This window comes from Sparus aurata, chromosome 3 (assembly GCF_900880675.1).
Source record: "Sparus aurata chromosome 3, fSpaAur1.1, whole genome shotgun sequence".
NCBI classification, from domain to species: Eukaryota; Metazoa; Chordata; class Actinopteri; order Spariformes; family Sparidae; genus Sparus; species Sparus aurata.
This window is the reverse complement of record NC_044189.1, coordinates 18567148-18593972: the sequence shown is the minus strand read 5'-3', so window position 1 is coordinate 18593972 and position 26825 is coordinate 18567148. Positions and strand designations below refer to the sequence as shown.

General features: G+C 42.6%; 1 protein-coding gene across 7 annotated transcripts in view; it reads left to right on the top strand.

The window, feature by feature from the left end:
• The window catches only part of phf14 (PHD finger protein 14), a 140610-nt gene that overhangs the window by 1166 nt on the left and 112619 nt on the right, over window positions 1-26825 (top strand). For 4 of the 7 annotated variants that reach the window (XM_030412964.1, XM_030412967.1, XM_030412969.1 and 1 more), the window contains exons 2-4: window positions 1897-2007; window positions 10963-11702; window positions 12915-13056. In XM_030412964.1, the coding sequence (XP_030268824.1) occupies window positions 1897-2007; window positions 10963-11702; window positions 12915-13056 (993 nt within the window). The remainder of the gene's footprint in view (window positions 1-1896; window positions 2008-10962; window positions 11703-12914; window positions 13057-26825) is intronic. The other 3 variants (XM_030412968.1, XM_030412965.1, XM_030412966.1) reach the window with 3 other exon arrangements.

Below are 26825 nucleotides of genomic sequence, written 5' to 3'. Positions count from 1 at the left end.
TGAGAAAAAAATGAAAGGGATGCTAAAACCAAAGTGTAGCTGCCACTATCAGTGTGTCCGGCTAGTGCACGCACTGTCCTGGTGTGGGGTGGGGGGCAGCAGTCTAGACACACATGTACTCTTACTCTTACTATATTGATTTTATTTCCTTAATAAGTAATGTTAAAACTTGCAACTGGAACTTGGCCTACTATATAGAAAATAACAAAAATGAAATATAATAAGGCAAATTGGTTAAAAACTCTTCGACACTTCGAAATGCAGGCCAGGGGAATCGAACCATCAACCTTCCGATAACAAGACCTTGTGGAGCGACTGTGGATCAGGGGTATAGCCAATGACTTGTTATCAGGAGGTCACTAGTTCAATTCCCCTGGTCTGCATGTCAAAGTGTCCTTGGGCAAGATGCTGAACCCCAAACTGCTCCTGATGTGCCTTGCATGGCAGCCATTGCCATCAGCGTATGAACGTTTATGAATTATTCTAAGTCACTTTTGATAAAAGCGTCTGCTAGATGCCCTAAATGTAAATGTAAGACGCTGGCTCTACCCCTGAGCCACAGCCATCTTCTCCTACATGTTTCTGATTTAGGTTGTCTTAATGCAAACAATGTTGAGGAAGTTTAACAAAGACTCAGTACTGAACTATAAATCAAAATCTCTTGATAACCACTAGAGTCTAACACACAGTGCATTCAGAAAGTATTCAGTCCCCTTTACTTTTTTCACATGTTATGTTGCAGCCATATGCTAAAACTGTTCAAATTATTTTTTCCCTCATCCGTCTACACTCAATACACCATAATGACGAAGCAGAATCAGAATTTTAGAATTTTTATTCAAATTTATGAAGAAGGAAAAACTTAAATATCACATTGACCTAAGTATTCAGACTATTTGCTATGACATGGCTCAGGTGCCTTCCATTTTTCTTGATCATCTTTGAGATGTTTCTCCAACCTGACTGGAGTCCACCTGTGGTAAATTAAACTGATTCGACATGTTTTGGGAAGGCACACACCTGTCCATATAACGCTGACAATGCATATCAGTGTAAAAACCAAGCCAACAGATCGAGGGAACTGCCTGTAGAGCTCAGAGACATGATTGTGTAGAGCCACAGATCTGGGGAAGGCTACAAAAACATTTCTGCTGCGTTGAAGGATCCCAAGAGCACAGTGGTCTCCATAATTTTTAATGCAAGAAGTTTGGAACGACCAGGACTCTTCCAAGAGTTGGCCTCCGGGCAAAATTGGGCCCTCGTGGGAGAAGGACCTTAGTAAGAGAAGTGACCAAGAACCCAATGGTCATTATGGTGTATTAAGTGTAGATTCATGAGATGAAATGGGGTCTATATTCACTGTACTCAGATGCCAATATATCAAGAGTGACCTTGGTCCTTTAAACCCCTATGTTTCACATATCCTGTTGAATTTACATTAGTGATGTAAGAAAAGTTAACTCATAGTTTCCAAAGTACCTTTCACCAAACGCAGCCAACCTGAGCTCAAAACTCATACTTCTAGTATTTAGAGAGTTTTTCTAGTTTTTTGATGAGGCACTGTATACATGTATTTATAGAGGATGACAGAATTAATAGTCTTTTGATTAATCAGATTTATATGCTGTCATCAATCTGATGCGTTGCGTTTTGGTCTGCCTGTTATGTCAATGAGTGGGAGTAATCATCGTTAGGCAAAAATGAAATTACAGGTTTTACATGGCACAGATTAAGATTTCTGATTACCTGCTTTGTATCGGTGGTGTTTTTTTATAGTTTCATACAGCTTGTCACTGCTCTCCTAAATCCAGATCTGTCATCTTGCTGCATGGACATCACATCTTACTCAAACTATGTTTTCTTTTGTTTTGTTTCTTTGTAACTGTACCTTTTCAGTGGACCGCAGTTTAAAGCGCCGGCAGGTGAAACCACTTGCTGCCTCTCTCTTGGATGCCTTGGACTATGACAGCTCAGATGACAGTGACTTCGAAGTAGGAGATGCCTCAGGTAAGAACAGTGTCTAGCAGACTTAAATCTCTATTTGAACCATTATTTTACATCTTAATTAAACAATTAAAGAAAATATCCATAAAAATCAATGCAGTACTATTTAGGCTTACGGTGTACAACCCCCAATATGAAACCTTTTGGCTTGTGACCTCTAAGATACATAGGTAAGAATTCAGCATTAAAATGTCTAAAAGCAACTAGACCTTTGTCATATTTTGAGTTTGCAAATTCTCCAATAATGTTCACACCCAGAGAAATCTACACGTTGAACAGTGCATTTCATTTGGCATTTGTTGCTTTAACTTCTAAGAGAGGATGAAAGTTGATGAACGAGTCAAAAGGTGAATGAAACTAGACATTATCTGTGAACATTTGTGCCTGAGTCATGTTAGATTTTAAACAACAATGGTGGTTGTTTAATGGTGTGGTCACTAGGGGTGGGAATCTCACGGCACCTCACGATTAGATTTGATTCCGATTCTGAGGTCAACGATTCAATTCAAAGCAATTATCGATGCATCTCGATTCAACAATTTCTTTTGTGTACATTTCCATGCATGATTTAAAAAAGTATTAATGATAATAATTAAATCTGAGTTTGCTACTCAGAGTTTGCTAATCACTTCCTACTTTTGTGATGATCATTAACCTGTTCACACCCACCTATTTTCAGTAACTTCACCTATTTAGCATACCCAAATGGAAAAGCTGATAACACAAGAACTACAAGTCCGAGATGGATGTATGATACGCCATTTGAAAGCTGACAACCTCTAGTTTCTGTGAATGTGTTTATTTAGCATGTACCATACACACAACCAAAATGACATCAGTTCAAACATGGCTCTAAAACATTTTTTTTGTCTTCGAAAATAATAGGTCATATTTGAATAACAATAACTAGGATGTGCTTTATGTAAGGCATATGGCAATATAGCACATACCTTCCTCATCTTGTCAACTACACCTGGGTGAAATTTTAGACTTCTAGACCTACCCTTATGGGAGTTATGGAGGTTTTAGTTTGTGGTGTCACTGGCGTCCACGAACCTCTCCAAAACGTCTCCAAATGGCCAAATTGTGCCAAATGCTTTTACTCACTTCTGTGACACTGGAAACATTACTGAAGCATTTTGGTGACTATAAAACCTTTCTCCATGATTCAAAACATAATTTATTCACACATTCATTTGATGGGTGGTTGGAGGGGTTTCCACACACTTCTAGGTGGCCATATTGAGATATTGTCATGTGACAAGACACTACAGAATAGTTACCATTATACAAAAATGACAGACTATACTGAACTGAATTTCAAACAAGGATTTTATTATCCATCAATACACTATTACTGTATGTATAACGAACGCTCGTCAACGTCAGTCCCGGGGGGAAGACACGGACGGACGGACAGACGGTCATCAACTTCGTCAGCTGGGGGACGGATGGACGCTCATCGCCGTCAGCCGGGAGCTCCTAGCCGTCAACCGGGGGACAGACGGACGGACGCTCGTCACCGTCACGCGCGGAGTATAGCGGCGCAGCGTCGCTGTTCCACCGTCTGGGGAGAACCCTGCAAAAGTAGAGGGAAATGTATAAAAAACAAAATAATCTACAAAAATGAAGTATATACAACTGTACATGGGCATAACTGACGTAAGTGGACATTGTGGGCCATTCTACAACCCATGTTTTGTGTGCCACTCATTGTAACAGTCCCTTGTGGCAACAAAACACAAGGGAACACCACATGTAGAACAGCCAACGGGTGTTTTTTTGTGGCAGAGCGTGCAAAGGCGTCTGCCGACACTGCCTGCATCCCGCTTAGCCACATTTTGCCCCTCTTTGAAATAATGCGGCTTGTGGGATGCTGCTGGGTTTGGGGGTGCAGTGCAACTTGAGGTGGATGGCTGGGACGTTGACGCAGGTCCTTGGTCTGCAAGCTCCTCAATAAGGGCCTGGCGGAACTCCTTCTGCGTCATGGACTGCCCCCTCTGACACTGCTGGTACAGGATGTGAGCGTTCACAACCGCAATGTCCAAAAAGTGATAGAACAATGTCTTGTACCATTTCATTGTCTTGTGTGTGGCACTGTAGTACCCAATGAGTGCATCCGACAGGTCAACCCCCCCCATGTGCTGGTTATAGTCCTTGACCGGTGCTGGAATGGGGACATCGATCGCCGCCCACTGTCCAGCTGTCTTCACTCTCCTTCGGGTTGTATCACCAGTGAATGCCTTGTGAATGGTGGAACACATGACAACCTCTCTAGTGTCCATCCATTTCACAAAAAGGAGTTCGCTGTCCCTGATCCACTTGATTGTCCCCCGAGGAGTGCCCCTGGTGAAGTCATTGATGGTGGTCTTGGGGAAACCAACCCGGTTTGTGCGGATGGTACCACAAGCCCCTGTCTTCTTCTTTAGCAGGTCCAGAAAAAGTTGGGAGCTTGTGTAAAAGTTATCAACATAAAGCTGATAACCTGTACCAAGGGAATCAAAGTCCATGAGGTACATGACAGAGTCATAGCTCAGTCCCTTTCCAGCGCTAGGTGACTTCCCCTCATAAACAAAAAAATTCCACGTGTAGCCAGTCCCAGAATCTGCCAAAACAAACAGTTTGTATCCCCACTTAGTGGGCTTGTTCCTGATGTACTGCTTTATGGAGATTCTGGCCTTTGATGCAACCATCCTTTCATCAATTGCAATGTGTTGCTCTGGCTGGAAGTGGGCTTTGCAGGCTTTGACAATCTGGCTGTAAAGGGGCTTGATCTTGCCCAGGCGGTCATAAGCTTGTGTCCCCCTCTTAGCTGTATTCTCCTCATCTGCTGTGATGTCACTCATGTGGAGAGCACGAGAAATCCTGAGAAATTTATTTCGGGACATCACAGAGGGGGGGAATGGAAGGCTATAGAGGCGGGACCCTTTCCAGTAATCCACCAGCGTAGGGCACTTGACCATCCCCATGTATATTACCATGGCAAGGTAAGAAAAAATGTCATCTACGCCAATGTTATGCCAGACCTCTTTTTTCCCTTCATGCCTCTTTGCTCCATAGGCATTAGTGTTTGCCATCAAAGTCCCAAGCACTGCGTCGGTGAAAAACAGTCTGAAAAACTGCAGTGGACTGGTTGCCACTCTGGTCTCCTGCTGTGGTCCGGGCTGTCTCACCGGCATGAAGGCAACTTGAGCAGGCTCAACGTCGTCATCCCCCACATCATGCCACTGTTGTTCCTCCGTGTGGGAGCTAGGTGCTCTGGAGGATCCTCCTCTTCTGCCCCTCCCCCGGGCACGTCTGGCAGCACGGGAACGTCCAGCAGTTGGTGTAGAAGCTGCAGCATCCCCTGAGCCAGAGGGGGCAGTGAAAGATGCAGCGGGGGAGGTAGCACTGGTGGATGCAGAGGAGGATCGTTGCCGCTTCTGCCGACCACCCTCAGCAGGAGATGGGGTTTGGCTTCTGAGTGTCCTACTTTGAGGCTCCCAATCCACGTCACTGTCAGACTGTGACCTACAAAACACAATGCAATGCACAAATGTTACCAAATATAATGACAAAATATATAAATGCATTTCAGTGGGGTGTTATTTACATAGGAAACAAATAAACACGGATATGATATTATATATATTACACAGAAACTTCAGGGAAATAACTGTACATAAACAGAATAATTGAATTGGGGGAATATTCCCAGTGTCTGGTCAGTGAAAAAGATCTAGTTCAATTTGTTTACAAGCTTGATAAAAAAAACATCTAAATAAAAGGGAATTAGAGGGTCAAAATGAATTACACTCAGGGTTTCTCCCCCTGAAACCCCAGCGCACCGTCTGTGCGCGTGGGGGGGCGCGCGCGGACGCTCGTCAATGTCAGTCCGGGGGGGGGGGGGGGGGAGAGAGACACGGACAGACGGTCATCAACTCCCGTCAACCAGGGGACGGACGGACGATCAGTCACCGTCAGCCGGGGGACGGACGGACTGCTCGTCACCGTCACGCGCGGAGTATAGCGCCGCTGACCTAGCGGTATAGCGCCGCTGTTCCACCGTCTGGGGACGGTGCCTAAGCCGTATAATGGCAGGGAAAACCCTGACATTATAGAATAGGATTACAAGGATTACATAACTTTAGTTGAGTAGTTGAGTAGCTAGCTAGTTTGCTAGGCTTAGCAAGGCTAATTAGGCCCTGGGGCGCTAACCATTTAGCATCATTTGTGACATGCTAATGTATACTGTACTGTTCACTGTAATCATAAAAAAAACCCCACCCACTAACTTTCATTCAAATTTCACTCATGGCTAAATAAATAAATAAAACATGATCAAAGATAACGTTACTCACCGATCTAAGATGTCGTCAAGTCCCTGAGCGAACATCTCCTCTCTCTCAGAGTCATACTCACTGTCTTGACTCTCATCAGATGATGCTATAGTCCATTCCTGGTCATCTTCTCGGATATATTTGGATTTCTTCCTGGCTTTCGCCATTGTAAACTATGAAAATGCCGACGAAGAAATGTAAATGTTTGCTGCGTCTCTTCACCATGCGTCTGCTGCGTCTCTTCACCATGCGTCTGCTGCGTAAAATCCGCCCACAAGTCGCCAGACGCACGGAAACCCCTCGGCTCATAAATACCTGACCTGGGCACGCCTGCCCTCATTAGAAAGGTAAAATAATTGGCTAGAAGCCTGAGTGATTGACATGTCGATAGCCAATACGCTATTCCTATACTAAGGCAGCGAAAAACAGTAAACAAAGTCTATTGGTCCTTCAAACAGGCAGCGCTCAATCTACTTCAGGGGCTCTGCTGGGGTGAAAACTGAACAGAAAAAGATGGGGACACTTTTATTTTGTAGCCAGCAAAGTGATGAAAACAAGCATACCCAACATCACCATACAGGAACTAGAAAACATTTCGGTGCGGCCGGTAAAGTATGAACTTTATTTGCCGGACATAGTTGGCAGACGGTAAACAAATGGACTTTACAGGACGATATTCACAAGCTGGAATAATTTTATGAAAAACCATTTTTATGCTTTTGATCAGTGGATTCTTACGGACAACTGGAATATATATAATTGAGGAATGGACACATATTATGGCTTTACGGCCGCTTCAAAGGTAGGGAGTCGCCGTGTGTTTCTTGTGTCTCACGTTTACCATGCTGGTGAATATCAATGATTTATGGTTTGGTGCTCATGATTTCTGCAAAATCAACTGGATGAATGAATTGCGGAGATTCTCCCCTTTCTAACGACGTATAGTATGTCCATATTGATGAAAGTTGAAGCGGGATACGTCACTGCGCAGTGTAGACATACAGTCATTTATCTGGAATCGCCCGTCGGCGGGCGGGTGGGTGCGGAGAGGTTAACAAAAATCAACAGATTCATTACTTTCTCTAATACTTTATCACACAAAAGGCTTTACTTAGTCACAAATAGATATGACTTTCTATGAACACAGAATCCTCCTGTTACAGGCAATGAGCTTAAGTATACTGTAGCCTATATAAAAAAAAAAAGCTTTCAATGCAATAATCAATGCAGCTTGCTTGGACCTATTTATCAGCTCTCATACTAAAACATGGCTTCTTACCTACCCACTTTCATCAATGTGTCTAAAACTTCTGTTTTAGTTTCACAGTAGAGCGTTGGTATGGCTGTGTCAGTGAAGTGAGGCCAAGATGGTATTTTGTATCTTTGCTCAAGAGTGAACACCATTGTCCGAAAACCTACGTTCTCCACAATTGAATTCAGTCTTAAATCCAATGCAATAAAAGTTGCAATGGATTTGGTAATCTTCTTCGCTCACTCAGAGTTCGGTTGAAGCTGTGCCACTGCCTGCTCGATCATTCTCTGGCTGTCATCTGCAACAGGTCGCTGGGTTGTAATCGCGCAAGGTAGTTCCTTAAATTAGTTGTGTTGCCGAAGTATTTAAGTTGAGTTCAACACACCGTACAAACTGTGTAGGTCTTGTCAATTCTCCCATTGACTTCATGGAACTCAAAATGCTGCCATACAGTCTCTTTAAAAGAATTGGTGCTAGCCATTGCAGCCATTTTGTCGCTGCTCAAACATAAACAACTCGCACATGTGTGTTCGGTGCGCATGCGTGCACAGCAGAGAATTGGCAGCCGCAAACTGAATGTTGCAGCGGCCAAACTAATTTCAGTTTTAAAATTACGATTATTAACGTATCTGCATCGAGACATAATCATTTTAGAGAGAATCGTGATGCATCGAAGAATCTGAAAATTTTCCCACTCCTAGTGATCACCTCAAGCAAGTAAGTTTGATCACAGGATCATCTGTGTTTTTGAGTGTTACTTGTGCAAGTGTTTGTTTGCTTAAAACAGCCAGATTACTTCACTCTACATCAGCCGTAAAATGGCGAGCAATGGAATGCGAGTTTGTGTTTGTTTGGAGTCCGAACTGAGCACTCACCAGAGACTCCAGTTCTCTCTCTTCTTTTCCTCTCTTCTCTCTGTAACATGACATTTATGAAGTACGTAACATTTCCCCTCTATCTCCAGTCAGCAAACAACACTAAAGTACAAACTGCGGCTTTCTTGATTTTAACTGATTTTAATAACTTTCTATATTGCTGGGCTGCTTAACCTATAATAAAATAACCTAGCTACAACTTTAGATTATTTATATAAAATGTAAATAAACAAAAGTAACCAGTAGGGCTAATGCTATCTAAACTAAAGCTTTAAAGTGTAATATTTGCCTCTGAGAAGAATAGGGTTAAGTTTTAAAGGGTATGTGTCCTGCATGTTTTTTGTGAGGGAAGGGAGGTGGCTGCAACTGTATATTGATAAAAATGACATATTGTCATACATCTTGTTTAAAAAGAAATTGCATATTGTGCCGTTTTAAACAGCCTTGGTGTAAACATTGACAAAAAATCTGATGTTAAGGCTAAATGTAGCAGGGTGGTATGGTGGTGCGGTGGTATGCCCAATCCATGGGCTGTGTTTGTGACGTGTTGTGAAGCCCCCACTGATTAGTTTGCAGAGAGAAAAAGCCGCTATGTTGATATGCTACTAGCAAACTATTAGTATGAGCTAGCAATTGTTTGTCCTCTTTGATGGATTAACAATTAAAGTAAACAACCAGGATGTCTAGCACAACATTACCATGTGTCTGGGACACAAGACCAAACCGAGTGATCAAAAGTGAAACACCACAATAAAAGGGGAAATGTGCAATGTGCAATGTATCCCTCTGTAGCATTTAGCCATGGTAAATAGCATGTCCTGCTTCTGACCTGTTCTACTCTGCTTATGATCTGTAGTCATGCCAGAGTAGGTGAAACAGGCCGGTCCTACAGTGCTTGTCGGCATCCACATGTGTGTTTTAAACTAGTACACAATGCCAAACTGAGTGAATACACATGATGCAAGTTGTTACACTACACTATGGTTTTACCCTTTCACGCTGCAAGTCTGATTGGCAGCTAACATGATTGGCCACTGCTTTGTGATTTGGGCTGTGTTTCTCCAAAAGTTGAGCCTGTGCCAATTTTTTTGCTGCAGCTGGCTGCGTTTTTTATTTATTTGATAGTGACAGATTTAGAGGCTGACAAGACATGGGGTAGGAGATGGGTATGACATACAAAAAGTCAGCAGCTAGAATCAGATCAGTGACAGTTGTAATCATGTGGTGATGTGGAATGTACGGTAATCATTCTGCTAATAAGGCACTCTACTCGGCATTTAATTAAACATGAGTATGAGGTTGGACTCTGTATCAGTATATACCCGCTTCAATGGACTCTGTCTGTGTTCGGGACCAGGAAAACCTGCTTTGTACAACTCTGCTGTATTCCACTTGCCTGGTTTCTCAGCATATAGCACACATATGATGGCAATGACTTTAATGGTTTGAAATGATTTGGGATTTATTTGATTCTCACTGCTGTATCTAAGCAACTGGACTTGTTTCAGCATCTTGAAGACGTCTTACCTCTCATCCAAGAGGCTTCTTCAGTTCTAACTTACTGGAGGGGAGTTACTGGCTTTTTTTTGTGGGAGTGTCCTTACAGAGTCGTTAAGGAGACTTGTGAGCTCTGAATTTCGGAGTCGTCAGTACTCAGTACTGTATTGTAGGTGGGTAATAAGTAATGTTGTAGGCTACCTCCTCTGTTCAAAGACAGTTGTTCCAGTTTAATATAGATGGATTCTTTTACTCCTCTTTCAAACCATCTGTCTTCTCTGGCCAAGACAAGAGACTTTTGAATGTTGTGCAAAGTTTCATGAGTTTTTGAGTATGTTTAGTCCCTCAAAAACATGATTTACTTTGGCATAGAAAGAAAGAAAGAATGAAGAGAATAATAAATCCTTGCATTTTAGCTGCTACTACTGTGTGAGTTGGTAGTTTTACAGGCAGAGCATGGCTGGTCTTGTGAGAACTGCAGTCCATAGTAATGCCTCTGAGTCCCTCTTCTATTGTTGTCAGTCACATGGCGATGGTGCAACCTAACTACACATCTGATAAATGAGTAGCCGTTTGCGTGTCACTCGTGGCATGCTCCATTATCGAGGGATATGATAGGCTGTTTATAAGCCCGAGAGTTGTCATTATGTGTTGTCATGTTGCATTTAAAGCACACATGAAGCTATCGAGCATTTAATTGATATTATTTACTTTAAATGTATTATTATTACTCTTTTCTTATTACTATTGATGACGTGTCTTGCCGATTGATAATGCTCTTGTTATATTGCCCAGACCTACATAAATCCATCAATTGCACACATTTTAGTCAACTCTACATCAGGGAATGTCTTGTTAGCTTCAGCAAGGCTCCACAAAACATGCAGATACAACTGTTGTGCTGTAAACACACCTGCCTAAGTCTTTACAGATTCTAGTGCACCAACCATGCCTTTTAGAATGACCTAATTTTTCTCTCTATTGATTCTGTCTTCATTTCTTTGTGTGCTGAAAGGATCAGATGGCACAGGCAACGGCAGTGATGAGGAAGGGTCTAAAGCAAGTGCTGCTGGGTCAGAAAGTGATTCGGAGAAAGCTGGTTCTGCAGACGATGGAATAGATGAAGAGGAGGCCAAAGATCTGGCCGCTGAGGACAACTTAACGGAAGATGAAGACAAGACCAAACAGCAGCCTTCCTCAGACAGCTCCAGCAAAGATACTTCCGCTGTCACCCCACCCAAAAGCAGACGCAAGAGCAAAAAGACACCAGAGCCTGAACCTGAACCTGAACCTGCTGCAGCTGCTTCCACTGAATCTACCTCAGCGTTGGAGCCTGCCAGTGCTAACACGGATGAGTCTCAGTCTGAGCCCAAGAAATGGAATTTCCGCAGGAACCGCCCACTGCTGGACTTCACCACCATGGAGGAGCTGAATGAGATGGACGACTACGACAGTGAGGATGATAATGACTGGAGACCGACAGGAGGGAAGAAGAAAGGCAAAGCAGCTGCTCAGAAAGGAGGGACTGAGGAGGAGGAGGGAGGCAGTGCTAGTGACGATGATGATAATGATGACGACGACGACGACGATGATGAGGATGATGAGGACGATGACAACGAAGGTGGTGGTGATGACAACAACAGTAGCAGTGATAGTGAAAAAGAGGTGAAGAAGCCCAAGAAGAAGGCCAAAAGCACCAGTGCATTTGATGAAGAGCTGACTAATGACAGCATGTCCCAAGGAAAGGGCAACGAGGTGAGTGCAACTCTGTTCTCACAAGACCTAACTTTAGTTTAGCTCAAAGTAAATCACATGTAAATTAAATAAAATAAAATGTGTATTAACATGTTTTTATGATCATCTGGATACTATTGCCAAAAAGAGTAGATCTATTATTGGCCCTGACCAATATTCAACATTTTTCTAATATTGATAATCTGAATCTGCAATGTAACTGGTTACTAGATGTATCAAATAAATAGTGGAGAGGGAGTATAAAGTAGCAGATAAAGGAATTACTCAGGTCAAGTACTAGAAACTGGTACTAAAGAACAGTACTCAGGGTTCTCCCCAGACGGTGGAACAGCGGCGCTGCGCCGCTCTACCGCTCGGTCAGCGCCGCTATACTCCGCGCGTGACAGTGTCGAGCGTCCGTCCGTCCGTCCGCCGTCCCCCGGTTGACGGCTAGGAGCTGACGGCGATGAGCGTCCGTCCGTCCCCCGGCTGACGGAGTTGATGACCGGCTGTCCGTACGTCCGTGTCCCCCCCCCACCGGACTGACGTTGACGAGCGGTCGCGCACCCACCCTAGCTAAAGAATCATGCTTAAAATCAGCACGGCAATAGTCCAGTTATTTATCATGACTACAAAAATGTGAACTTTGACCTCAAACAACCCACTTTTCTGCCAGTACATTTTTGCTTGATGGACTTACTTTCCCCTGAAGTTAGGAGCATGTGTTCCTTGACTGATTATCACTACCAGCAAACACCAGATTAAGGTACTTAAATATTTTAAATGTAATGTACTTTACCATCGGTTCAAGTTCAAAAGTGATTGCACTTAGACTCATTTTAAGTTTCAGTGACCTTCCACTACTGGTTCAGCTGTCAATTAAACATATACTTAGAGAAAAATGTTATTCTTCCTTTCAAATGCAGTCTTCCACCTTGTCCTAGTTATGTAAACCACTGCAGATGATTTAGGTATTTGGTCTACACATTAGCCACTTTTATATGTTACTACATAATACCAAACAACAATAGGAGTCACAAAGTCACCATATAACCCATTGAGAGGTTTAGATGGTATCAGGGTAATTCCAGGAGAATTTTTGCCTTTGTTGTTATCGACTTAGCACAGTGTCCATGAGCATTGTATGTGGGATTTACTAACTGCCAGGTACTGGATCTGTGGTCAGATCAGAGGAAGAGGGGATAAGGGGCTTTACTGTGGCTCTGTTTCCTGATTCCACAGGATTCCTTGCTGGACCGGTCCCAGACCTGGAGCACTCAGCACATCCTCATCTGCTCTGTGTGTCTGGGTGACAACAGCGAGGACGCAGATGAGATTATCCAGTGTGACAACTGTGGGGTGACCGTGCACGAAGGTAAGCTGTGGAGTTAGTCCAATATGTAACTGTGTAGGTATGCAGAGCAGCTAAAGATTCATGCTTAAAAAAGATAAAGTTATTTGACTACTTAAACTGTAACTTTGACCTCAAACATTCAACTTCTCTGCCAGTGATTTTTTGCTTGATGGACTTACTTTCCCCTGAAGTTAGGAGCATGTGCTCCTAGACTGATTATTACTACCAGCAAACGTCAGATTAAAGTACTTGAATATTTCAAATGTAATGTACATAATTAATTTACTTCCAGTACAGGTTTAAAGGTGCATACACAATCTTTTTAGGTTTCAAATACTTCTCATCGAGAATATTAAAGCAAATGAAATGCCCACCTTCTATGTCACATCTTTTTCCTATACTGGAATAGAGGCAAACGCGCAATCGATTTTTGTAACTTTCCAAAACAGACTCATTTCATGATTCATTCCGTTGGTCAGATAAGTGGGGGTGTGAGAGTAGGGTTTGACCTTTCTTTCTCAAGATTTCGGTTTTCATTCTTCATGTCAATTCACTTTTGTTACTTTTCATTTGTCCAACCAAGTGCAGCACTGTAATTGTTAACACTGTGATTCTAAGTGTGCATTGAGACTACAAAGATGCACAAATAAATGTTGTCGGACGTGGCCAGTTGGAGGCTGTGACCACAAGTTTTTTGCCCTGTATTGAGTATTTGGGATAACACAGCTTTGTCACAGCAGACATTTTAGATATCAAAGAGCAAAAGCACAATATGTTTCATAACATTAATTATGGCTGCATTCCACTTAAGGGAGGTCCTGGTATTGTGTGTGCTTGCACGCTGAAATACCTTACTGGTACAGGTACTCAGGATGCACAATATGGATTTTTTACCCCAGCTGATACTAATTACTGATAATAACCTACTCCTGATGCCCGATGCTGATAAAATAACCAATAATTTCATTTATTTGTGGTTTTAAAAAGAAGTTCAAGTTGCACACCTGAGGATAAAGAGGCTAAAATGTAGTGTGCAAAGATTGATGATTTAATATTCCATACCTCTAACAAGATTTGAGGTTGGAAAACACCCATGACCTTATCTCTCATCTTAGAACCCTTGAGGGACATGAATTGTGTTTTCCTTCTAGTTGTTATTACTTTTCTTTTTTTTAGTGGATCACAGACCAATTGTACTCTCCTGTATTTATTGTGTTGTCAACTACCATACTTCATTTGATTCTACTGAAACTTAAAGGTACGACATGTAAGAAATCTAAAGCAACTGGCCGTAAAATCATCCTAATATGTCACAGAGACTCAGGAATAATGTTCATATAACATACTGAACTCACCAACAAACAACAGTACAGCCAAAATATTCGCATTAAAAAAAATCTTTTGCAGACCGCAAATCATGTTGATGTTTTGAAATCATGTCTTGGCATGTGGTGCCACCCACCGCCGTCTACAAATCATTGCAGTCAGTAGAGTCTCATTTCTAGAACATTTCATTTAGAGTCTCAGTTCCAAGTGCTTTCCTAATGGACAACACTGACAGCACAGAAAACATTGAAAGTTAACACACATATATAGAGTAACATAATCAGCTAGTTCCCATATGCCCTTATCACACGATATAAACTCGCCACTTGAACACACAACTTGCACTGCACTGACACAGTCCAAATCACTGTGATTTGAACACCTTTGGGATGCAAGCAGGACTTGTTAGATTATCTCACACGCACACACACACACACACACACACACACACACACAGTTCTAATCAATGATTCTCCATAGCAGACTCCATATATTAGTAGCAGGTCTTAAATTTATCTTGTTCTTTTAGTTGGTTGATATTTTCTTCCTTTGAGACATGTCTAATCTCCCTGAGAAGACACAGGAGGGGAGACAAGTGGTTTGCAGTGGAGGCTTTAGAGTGAAGAGACAGTGGCAGCAGCACTTGTGGCCAGTTCCTATCTTCCCTTTCAAGGACATGAATGGTGTTCCTTTTTTTCTGAGACAGTAAAATATGGAACTTACTTCTTGCCAGAGGTGTCAAAAGTACTCACATTTGGTACTTAAGTAGAAGTATAGATACTTGTGTAAGAAATTACTCTAGTAAAAGTAGAAGTCCTGATTCAGCTCCTTTACTCAAGTAAAAGTTAAAAAAAAAGTACAGGCTTTAAAATGTACTCAAGTACAAAAGTAAAAAGTAAAAAATATTTTTTGCCGTCAATAATACACAATACCTCTTTTGATAACTCAACAAAACGAAAAGTTCTTGGCACACAAAATAGGATAGTTTTTTTTCCTTTATTAACAACCTGCACAGTTCTGGTACAGAGTAAAAATAAATAAATCACTGGTCTGTTTGCTGCAAGTTAAATTTCAGAAAGAATAATCAAGACTGAATTGACCATTGGTCCTTAAGAGCACCTGGATAATTCAGCTTTATAACAGCTTTGGTACTCTCAATACTATACGTAACATATTACTTTTAACAGAATTTGTATCTTTTAACACTTTATACAGAAAAAACTATTGTTTTGACAGGCTTAATTTACGCCAATGTGCAAATCAGTTTTCCATATCAGCAACAGAACCTAAAACATTATGATCAACATGGAAACTAGTTTAATCATGTTGTTTTTCTTTGTGAGATATTTACTCATCTCTACAGGAATCCTAAAATTGTTTCTTTAGCCGATCTGGTTCTCAAAGTTCTTTGAATCCAGGCATGTACTTTTGGGTCTGAAAATCAGTCCTGCAGTGCTGAAAAGCCTCTCGCAGGCAGCTGAGGCAGGTAGAGGTGTGTTGAACTTCAGTGACACGTTGCAGACTGCTGGGAAGGATTTCAGGACATCCATGGTATCATCTGGGCAGGCCAGGTAGCACTCTAGCTTGGTTTCCCATTTTATGCTGCTTGGATGGGCCTTCATCTGAGGTCGACTTCCTCTTCAAAGTAGGTGCAGTGAGGTTTTTGCATCTCTCCAAATGACTCGCATGCTTTCTGTAGGAGTGACAACACACACATATAAGACACAGTGACCATAAGAAAAGTGGTTCACCCGACAGAATTGTTATATAAATGTTTAACGTTGTCTTTGTGCGGTGTTGACGTAGATGATTAACAACTATTGGCACACAGGGGACATTAGCCTTCAGACCTTTCGGCTTAAAAGTTTTTACTGAACATGTATTTATTTTAACCTAAATCACCATTCAACCCCTAAACCTACCCAAGAGGGTAGGGCAGAGAGCCCTGAAGAGTAACGCCTCACGGCAATTAATTGAGGATTATTGGGTTGTTGTTTTTTTTAACCGTGCGCTAGCTAGTGTTAGCTCTATACTATCAAAACAATGTGTTGTCATATTGCTAATGTTGTAAACTGGCCTACAAGAAATGCTAAATGAGCTAATGATAACAACTGAAAATACACCTTACCTGGATGTGTTTATTCAGATTTGACGGACAGCTCTTGAACGCCAGAAGCTTGTGGTTTTTAGGTTAGCACAGGACACAACGCATTCGCCATGAATCATTCTTTGAGCTGACAACCTCACACAGTTCTCTTAAATAAGGTCATGAATGGGGAATGTCTTGCTTCTCCGAATATGATGCATCGTCGTTCCCTGGTTGGTTCACTTTCTTCCTCCATGTTGCTGCTGCAAGTTTTCTCTCTACCTGTTTTCTTAGACAGAGCACCAAGCCGCCAATTTGCCCATCCTTTTGGCGGCTCGGTCCGCGGTTTTAGACAGAGGGCGGCAAATTAGGGGTCTGTATATATGTCTATGTCTGTTGTGGTCCGCCGATTTTCCGCCTCGGAGGGTACACTTATTTCTGCCTCGACTGCTATCTAAAAACGAGATGGAAATGTGCCGGCCTCTGCGTGAGGTGAGCGGAGGTGTCATGACCTGCACGGTTGTGCGACCCACAGCCGGGGAGTTTTAAAACCAAGAAACAGCTGATCACAGCAGTCAGTCCTTCATTTCACCCGCGGACATTAAGATGAACAACTGGACAGCCGCTGAGATCCAGGAGATGCTAGCATCTCCTCGGTCTCTGTAGCTGTTTTGTTGTGTTAGCTTGATGTTGTGTCGGAAAGCTAAGGACGGTCACTACTTTAAAATTAAAAGCCCCCCGCTAAGAACCCAGTTCTAAACTTCAATGGGGTGCAATGTAAAGCTCTTATTTTGAAGACAAATTTATGTCACCGTTCACAGCCCAACTTCGAGCTTCACGTCACGTCACATGCTTACGCCTACCTCAGAGGCGGCTTTTGGAAAAGGAGGAATATAACGCCTCCGTTTTTGAAAGACAGGCTGGCACATTGCCGTCCTTACCTTGGAGCAAATGTGCAGCCTTTTCTATCTAAAAAGGGCTTCTATCACAACCTGTGAATCACGGCGCTTCTCTCTGCGGTTGACTTTCACTAGTTACGTCTTAAGCCTGGTTTATGCTTCTGCGTCGCGGCGACGGCGTAGCTACGTCGTCGACCCTACGCCGTCATTGAGCAATCGAAGTTCTGCGTCGAGGGAACGTGTTGTTCTGCAATTCACCGCCAAGCCGCTCGGGGGGTGTGGCTGTGTCTTTGTTTGGTTTCGGGGGGTTCATATCGGATTCCTTGTTTTTCTTCCGGTCAGACAGTAAACAATGGCAACTGAGATGGAGCGGGTGTTTTCGGAGATAATTCTCTCGTCTGCCTGGTCCATTTTTTCCGTGCCGCTTGTACCACAAAAACTTTAAAAATGGCGGTGTTGTTATACTGTTGACCGGAAAAGCAACTTCCGGAAATGACGTTCTGAGCGGACCAATCACAGTCCTTGGCGTTCGTGTCTCAACGCGTCGACGTGACGTGTAGTGAGGATTTTTTGGAGGCGCACGTCAGGCTACGGCGTAGGGTCCGCGTAGGGGTCTGCGTCGACGACGTAGCTCCGCCATCTCCACGACGCAGAAGCATAAATCAGGCTTCAGGGTTCTCCCCAGACCGTGGAACAGCGGCGCTGCGCCGCTCTACCGCTCGGTCAGCGCCGCTATACTCCGCGCGTGACAGTGTCGAGCGTCCGTCCGTCCGTCGGCCCCCCCCCCCGGACAGACGGTGCGCCGCTATACTAAGAATTTCTGGGGAGAACCCTGGGCTTTATACGCTGTGTCGTCATTGGCGGAGGGGAAAAAAAAAAAGTAAGAGCCTGTTTTGACAATGTAAGGAGTAGAAAGTACAAAAAAATGTTTTTAAATGTAGGGAGTAAAAGTAAACAGTCGTCAGAAAAATAAATACTCAAGTAAAGCGCAGATACCTGAAAAATCTACTTAAGTACAGTAACGAAGTATTTTTACTTCCACTTTTACTTGCCACCTCTGCTTCTTGCAATATGTTTTGAGTTCCAATGCACTTCTTCCCAAAGTGGTTCGATCTAATGTGATAATGAAGGTTTAATTGTCATATAATCTTATCCTTGAGATTTACAACATGAGAAAGTCAGCTGTGAAGATTTCTGTTAAATACTACCAGGGCTGTAAACTAGCAGTCGCCACTCGCCAAATGCGACTAAAATATTCCCCTGGCGACTAAATTTTGGAGGGATACATGCCATGGGGCGGGTAAATGTTTGTTCCGATGGTCGTGCTCTTGCAATAAATTATGCATGATATAACAAAACATTGTAGTAGCTGTAAAGTGATAAATTATGACGGTAGCAAACGTTAGTGCTTAACCGGTGATTTGTTGTGTGTCGCACTGAAGTAGCTCCCCCGACGTCACCGCTGTAGAAAATATTTCCCCTCAGAAGCAACGTAGCGTCCGCGTCACCGCTCTTTAAAAGTTTGGCGCAGTGACTGTAGCAATTTTCAGACAGAGCACCAAGCCGCCAATTTGCCCGTCCTTTTGGCGGCTCGGTCCACGGTTTTAGACAGAGGCCAGCAAATTGAGGGTCTGTTTTGGTCTGCCGATTTTCCGCCTCAGAGGGTACACTTATTTCCGGAAATGTGCCGGCCGTGGGTGAGGTGGGCGGAGGTGTCAATGACCTGCACTGTTGTGCGACCCACAACCGAGGAGTTTTTAAACCAGTCCATCACTTCATCCGCGGACATTAAGATGAGCAACTGGCCAGCCGCTGAGATCCAGGATATGCTTGCGTCTCCTCGGTCTCTGTAGCTGTTTGGTTGTGTTAGCTTGTTGTTGTAGCGCAAGCTAGTGGGAACGGTCGCTACTTTCGAATTAAAAGCCCCCCGGTGAGAACCCAGTTTCCAAACTCCGATAGGGTGCAATGTAAAGCTCTTATTTTGAAGACAAATTCGTTGTCACCGTTCACAGCCCAACGTCGAGCTTCACGTCACGTGACATGTTTAAGCCTACCTCAGAGGCGGCTTTTGGAAAAGGACGAATATTACGCCTCCGTTTTTGAAAGACAGGCCGGCAAATTGCCTCCCTTACCTTGGAGCAAATGTGCCACCTTTTCTATTTAAAAAGGGCTTGTGATTCGAGCGCAGCAATTTGGCGGCACATTCCTGGTGTGACTGAACCAAAGAGGAAAAACACAGAGGAGATAGGTGGAAAGGAAGGTGACAAAGAAGGCAAAACATAGACGAAAAAAGCAAAAGTGAGGAAGTTCAGTGAGAAGTGGAAGACTGACAGGGAATGGCTTCGGTACGACGACTCGACGGGTGTCATGTTTTGCTCCGTCTGCCCGACACACGCCAAAGAAAAGCAATGTTATGAAATTTAATTAATAATATTAAAATGTATTTCTAAATAATACTTTGGCCTCTTTTCTAAGCATGTATTGCTATGTAATACTGTTATCTCCACGAAAAGTACTGAAACAGATGTATATCTCTCTATAAAAGCAGGGAATCTCTGTCTGTCTGTGTGTGTGTGTGTGTGTGTGTGTGCTAGTCAAATATCTCTGCGGATCAGGATCAGACTGACCTGAGACTTACAACATGGCTGCTGCGTGTTTCAGTGGTGTACCATTTCGCATTTGTTTGGACTGCAATGATACTGTTAATAAATTATTTCATAAATGCTTTACAAATTCGCGAGCATTGTCCACCGGAGCCACCACAGTCATGTGCGCACCAGAGCCAATCACTGCAGAGCTTGGCCACGTGCACACCAGAGCCAATCACTGCAGAGCTCAAGCCCACGACATACCTGAAGAAGAAACAAGCGGATTTATACCTGCAGTGGCGCGAGCTGGACCGGGATTTTGCCGGTGGTTCGGTCCCGTTCTGTTCTGTCCTGTGCATCTAAACTGACTGCTGTGGATTAATGAGATTTAACGAATCCGGACCGAGTCTGTTCGGGTCTGAGGAGATCCGGAGACGCGCGGACAACAAAGTGGAATCGGAATCTGTGGATGTTCGTGTGTAGCTAGCAGCTAGCTAGCAGCTAGCTGCTATCCGCTAGCTACACGGCACATCTCCCTAGGCGAGGGACCGGACGCATCGGCACGTCCAAAACCGGACCTAGGGTAAATAATGTCCGCCACGCTTTTTTGCGAACATTGCTGTCACGTTTGCTTTGTGTCTGGTGCAGGAAGAAACGGTAAAAACGGGCTTTTGTCACGAAAGTGTCCAAGCAGCAAGTTTGGTTGTTGAGGAACAGGAAGTTGTGGGAGGGACGTAGGAGGATGATTGACATGCGACGACGGTCGGACAGCGATATTGAGAGTTGAGAGATTTGTGACATTTAGCGTGTTTGGAGTGTGTAGTTAGTGTGTTATGTAGTGTTTGGTGTAGTGTGTTTAGTGTGTAGTAGAGTCAGTTTTTTGTTTAATGAGTCAGAACAATGAGTAGAAGCTGAATGTGGAGCAGGCAGTCCAGCTCTTTATTCAGCTGGAAGGAGCTCAGGCAGACCTGAGCATTGCCTGCATTTAAATGTAAATAGTTACATATAACTTCGTAAATGTTTAAAATGTATGCACAAATTTAGCAAAGAACAATTTATATTTGCATTATAAGTAAAAAAAAAAAAAAAAAAAAAGGTTTGTTAAACATATTTGTAGTTTTCACAGTAAAAAAACCTAACTTTTTCTACTCGGATTTTATGTTTTTTTTTTTTTTTATTGATTTTTTGATTTTAGGTCCATTGTGTTAATACAGTATGTCAAAATAAAAAAATAACTGTACTATTTAACCTCCCACTTTTTTATAGGAATACACTTTTCTTACGGGCACTGCACTAGTGCAACAAAAAGAGGCAATTTATTATTTGGCCGGTAAAAAATTTACTTGGCCGGTAGATTCTTTCATCTACCGGTCCCCTTGGCAGGTGAGCCAAAAAGTTAGTTTACAGCCCTGAATACTACATAGTTTAAATTGGTAAATGGATTTGTGGCATCGCAGCCATTATACTAAGGCTGGACAAGTCACACCCACTTTTACCACATTGAAAAGGCTTCAATCTATTCACTCTGCACTGTTTTCCGTGCCTATGCTTCATTATCGAATCCATTCCACTCTCTTATAGGGAAAATTCCCGAATCAATTAAATTCCATACCACCTTTTTGTTGCTTCCTTGCACTCAGATTAAAACAAAGCCTGCACACAGATACACAAACACACCGCCAATGGTCCGAAAAGATGACGAATGTGACTAAAATGGAAAGAAAGAGATGAAATGCAGAGGAGAAGATGGAACAAATGAACTAAACAAATAGGATGAAGGGTACATAGGAAGGGAGGAGGCCTTCTGGAGGTGTCCTCCGCTGCTCCTCTCTGGGTCACTCATTGTCTGGAGCCGCTGTTTGCTGCAACTGCAGTGTCTCTGGGCCCGTTGGTTAAAGCGAACAGGCTGGGTGGTGGAGCAGTGGCAAGGCAGCCCACCCCTAGGGCTTGACCGCTTATCAGCTCTGGTATCCGGCATGTCTGTGTTTTAATTTTCAGATTGCCACTGCCTATCAGTGATAGGATAATGATAACATATACTAATGTAAACTCTTGCAGAGGTAATTTGAATGCGTTAGTTAATGCCAAGTTCAATAACTTGTCCAATACTTAGCCTGTTGATTCGCAAGAGAATGATAGGCTATAAAGTTATTTCTTGCACATACCTGGGCCATTCTTATTCTCAGTCTCAATAAGTTAACTGCAGCAATGTTACTGAGGAGTCCTGAAGCTGCCTGACTTTTTCTTGTAACCCAAGTACAATTTTGAGGTACTTGAATGTTACTGTAGTTTGAGTATATGCAATTTGATACTGTATATTTCAGATTATTGATAAAAAGAATTAAAATCAACCAATAAATTGATTTGCTATTAGAGATTAAGCTATTCAGCAGTATAAAAGAAATGAATATGAGCTCTCTCATAACCAGTTAAAGTGATGAATAGATTAATACATTAGTAATTATATTCCACAGTCCCTCCAGAAAATGCGATTATGCGATTGCATAATTCAATGCATAATCAGCCAAAGTCCGCATATTTATGCGGGGGCTGCATTTTCTCAAATACACTGCACTTTCGCCGCATAAATTGCCGATTTCCGTGCAAAATATGCGGGGCTTGCATGATAGTTAGCAGAAAGTTGAAAAATGTTGCGTTTACTTCACACAAGAGCAGCCATTTTCCCCTGTTGCCATGGGAATGTTATGAAGCGTTGTAATTACGCGACGTGAAAATCATCAAAAGCTGCAAACCCCGCGATGAAGCTATGATGAAGCCCGCAAATCAGTCTCATTTGCCAACAAAAAAATCATACTAGTTTCAAAAACCTTATAGTTGTAAGTATATTAGTAGTATGTTAATTTACGTTACAGTAAGAGATTGCACTTTGTGCATTGGAAGCACTTATTTTAACAGAAGATGTCTGTTTTGTATAGCTACCTCTGTAAAACAGAGAATATTTTATTTATTCATATTTACAGAAGTTGTAGCATATTCCTTTTGTAAAGCTACAGAACTTGTTTGGCTCATCAATGATTTGTAAGTTTGAGCCATGTGTTTATTAAGGTCTGAAATAAAACAAGCTGAGAACTTAAATATTCCCAGCACTTTCTGTGATGTAGTATGCTTGCTTGTCATAGGAAGTAATAAGAAATGACTCTTTACATTAAGGTTGTAGCATAGTGAGAACAGGGTGTTAGCGGAATCACTTTTTTTTCTCGTTTTCATCAAACCGCAGTTTTTGCAAGTTCCCGCAATTTCATTGCATAAAATTGCATACATATCTCGCATATTCCATCGCATTTTTTAAGAAAACGTGCCGCATAATCAAGGATTTTTGCCCGCAACAATCACAAAAAAACTCTGCATTTTTTTCATGTTTTGGAAAACTAAATTATAAACATATACTTACATGCATTTCAGACAAGCTTTGTGTTGGAGTTTTATATCACATTATAATTTTTAACACCAAATTTAAAAAACTAGTGCAGTGCCCGTAACAAAAGTGTATTCCTATAAAAAAGTGGGAGGTTAAGGAACTTTTTCATGGATGGCCAAATGAGGCTGTGTTTGAAGGTGGGAAGTCAGGGATATTTAGGTTTGTTGTGAAATCCGATATTCCAGGGTATAATTGGCTGTTTTTGACTATTTTTGATTTTGCCATTATATTTCACCTTAAAAACTATTTATTTGGTGTCATTATTTTTAGCACAACCTCACATGTGTGACTGTACAGTTATTTTTTTTATTTTGACAAACTGTATTAACACAATGGACCTAAAATCACAAAAAACCCATAAAATCCGAGTAGAAAAAGTTTGATTTTTTTACTGTGAAAACCACAAATAAACATATTTACAACAAACCATTTTTTTTTACTTATAATGCAAATATAAATTGTTGTTTGCTAAATTTGTGCATACATTTAAAAAATGTACTAAGTTATATGTAACTATTTACATTTAAATGCAGGCAATGCTCAGGTCTGCCTGTGCTCCTTGAGAGCTGCACTGCCTGCTCCACATTCAGCATCTTCTCATTGTTCTGACTCATTAAACGAAAAACCGACTCCACTACACACTAAACACACTACACCAAACACTACATAACACACTAACTACACACTCCAAACACGCTAAATGTAACAAATCTCTCAACTCTCAATATCGCTGCCTGACCGTCGTTGCCTGTCAATCATCCGCCTGGGTCCCTCCCACAACTTCCTGTTCCTCAACAACCAAACTTGCTGCTTGGACACTTTTGTGACAAAAGCCTGTTTTTACCGTTTCTTCCTGCACCAGACACAAAGCAAACGTGACGGCAATGTTTGCGAAAAAGCGTGGCGGACATTGTTTACCCTAGGTCCGGTTTTGGACGTGCCGATGCGGCCGGTCCGTCGCCTCGAGAGGTGGGCCGTGTAGCTAGCGGCTAGCAGCTTTGTTGTCCGCGCGTCTCCGGATCTCCTCAGACCCGAACAGACTTGGTCCGGACTCGTTTAATCTCATCAATTCACAACAGTCAGTTTAGATGCACAGAACAGAACGGACCGAACGGCCGGCAAAATCCCGGTCCAGCTCGCGCCGCTGCAGGTATAAATCCGCTTGTTTCTTCAGGTACGTCGTGGGCTTGAGCTCTGCAGTGATTGGCTCTGGTGCGCACGTGACTGTGGTGGCTCTGGTGGACTATGCTCGGCGGAATTTGTAAAGCATATATGAAATAATTTATTCACGGTATCATTGCAGTCCAAACTAGGACTGGGCGATATATCGATATAAAACTTATATCAATATATTTTTTAAATGTGATATGGAATTAGACCATATCGCATACATCGATATAGTTCAAATTTGCGCTGTGATCCTTGCTCCGGGCAAGCCGCTGACCCGGAGCTCTCTGCACTGCTCCCCCCGCCCCTCCTCCTTCATGCACAGAGAGGGGAGGGGCTGGAACAGACACTCCGGCACTCTTCAACAAACACTTTGGTGGCCGCCGTTGCCCCACACTTTTGCCTTGATACCCCGTGAAAAAAAATCATCGCACGGCCACTGGACAGCGTAGCGAGCTTGCCTTGAATTACAGCCACCTGAGTGCACAGTAGTCACTCACAGTAACTTCAGTGAGTCCGCGGTTCGCGCAGGTGGAGTCTCATCATCACGATGATCTCACGTGAAAGCCTCTCAAACAGCAGCAGCGTCTCAAAACAGAAGAACGAAACTTACAGCACAGCGAGCGAGCTCAGCCGGTTTTGACGTGATACGTAACTGACTTATGTGGTAGGATTTAGTCCGGTAAAGTTGGAAATATATTCACAGATTCGAACTTCCCAGTCAATAACTCATAAGTGAAACCTTGTTAAAACACAACTGACGGCTCTTTCCTACCGTAGTCAGGAAGACAACGAGCTACAACCGTATGTTAATTCAAAACGAGCGACTGGACATTAACTCTGGTCTGTGATCAGCCGTCTGTGAGACGAAGGCGCAGGGACCGTCTACAAAGTGCAACACTGAAAAGAGAAACTACAAAAAATATTCAATAACTTCACTATTATTCAGAGTGTAGTGTCACCAAAATCACTCCACACATCAGTGGTCTCCTGCTGGTTATTCTACAATTTTTTTGTTTGGAAAAAATGTGCTTTGCCATAATTTTGAGGAATTTCTATTTGGGAGAAATATTCAATAACACTAATATTCAGTGTAGTGTCACAAAACTCACCTCACCCTAACCCTACTTAAAAAAAAACTGTTTTGTAATGTAACATTAAAGGAGAACTTCGGTCGATTTAAACATGCAGCTTCATTGCTCAAGCTACCCTTGATTTGCCAGTACCGAAGACGCGAACACATTTGGTCCAGCCATTACAGAGCTCCGTGAACAGAGATGTAGCATTGAACGCTAACAGCATGGGGTCAGAACTTTACACTGTGTTTTAAGCGTCTAAACATGCTCCACATCTCACACCAAAAGTTATGCAACATCAGCAGACACCTTAGCACACAGCACTGTAGCGTGAATGAATAAAAAAGTAGTTAAAACAGTGTGTTTGTGCAAGGAGCTACTTACCTGTTTGTTGACATCCGACAAACTAGCATATCCATCGAGTGTGCACTTAACAGGCTTAACAGGCTATTGTAAGGCTCATGGCTCATGACAGGCTGTAACATGGACATGTACATTATGAACATAAGCACGAAAATGCTGGAATACGTTTCCGTCTCCGCCAGTGAGGGTGTAAGTGCACGCTCGACGGATTGACTAGTTTGGTCTAGCTACCGGAAGACACGGATGTCAACAAACAGGTAAGTAGCTCCTTGCACAAACACACTGTTTTAACTACTTTTTTATTCAGTTTGAGTCATACACGCTACCGTGCTGTGTGCTAAGGTGTCTGCTGATGTTGCATAACTTTTGGTGTGAGATGTGGAGCATGTTAAGACGCTTAAAACACAGTGTAAAGTTGTGACCCCATGCTGTTAGCGTTCAATGCGAAGTCTCCGTTCACGGAGCTCTGTAATGGCTGGACCAAATGTGTTCGCGTCTTCGGTACTGGCAAGTCAAGGATAGCTTGAGCAATGAAGCTACATGTTTAAATCGACCGAAGTTCTCCTTTAACTTGATATTGGTATTTAAAAAAATGTTTAAATACATAATCCATGTCTTATTATAAATTAGGATGTTGTGGTATCAGTCTGAAAGGTAAATCAACAAATTTTATTCAGTGGCCTTGGTGCCCCTGACAAGAAACAAAGTGAAGGCCAAATGGACTTGCCCCTAAAATGACGAAATTCCCACCCACATGTCATATTTGGCTTTGACTTTGACTGAACATTTGCTCTCACTTTGCATAAAAATATCGGGATATATATTGTATATCGATATTCAGCCTAA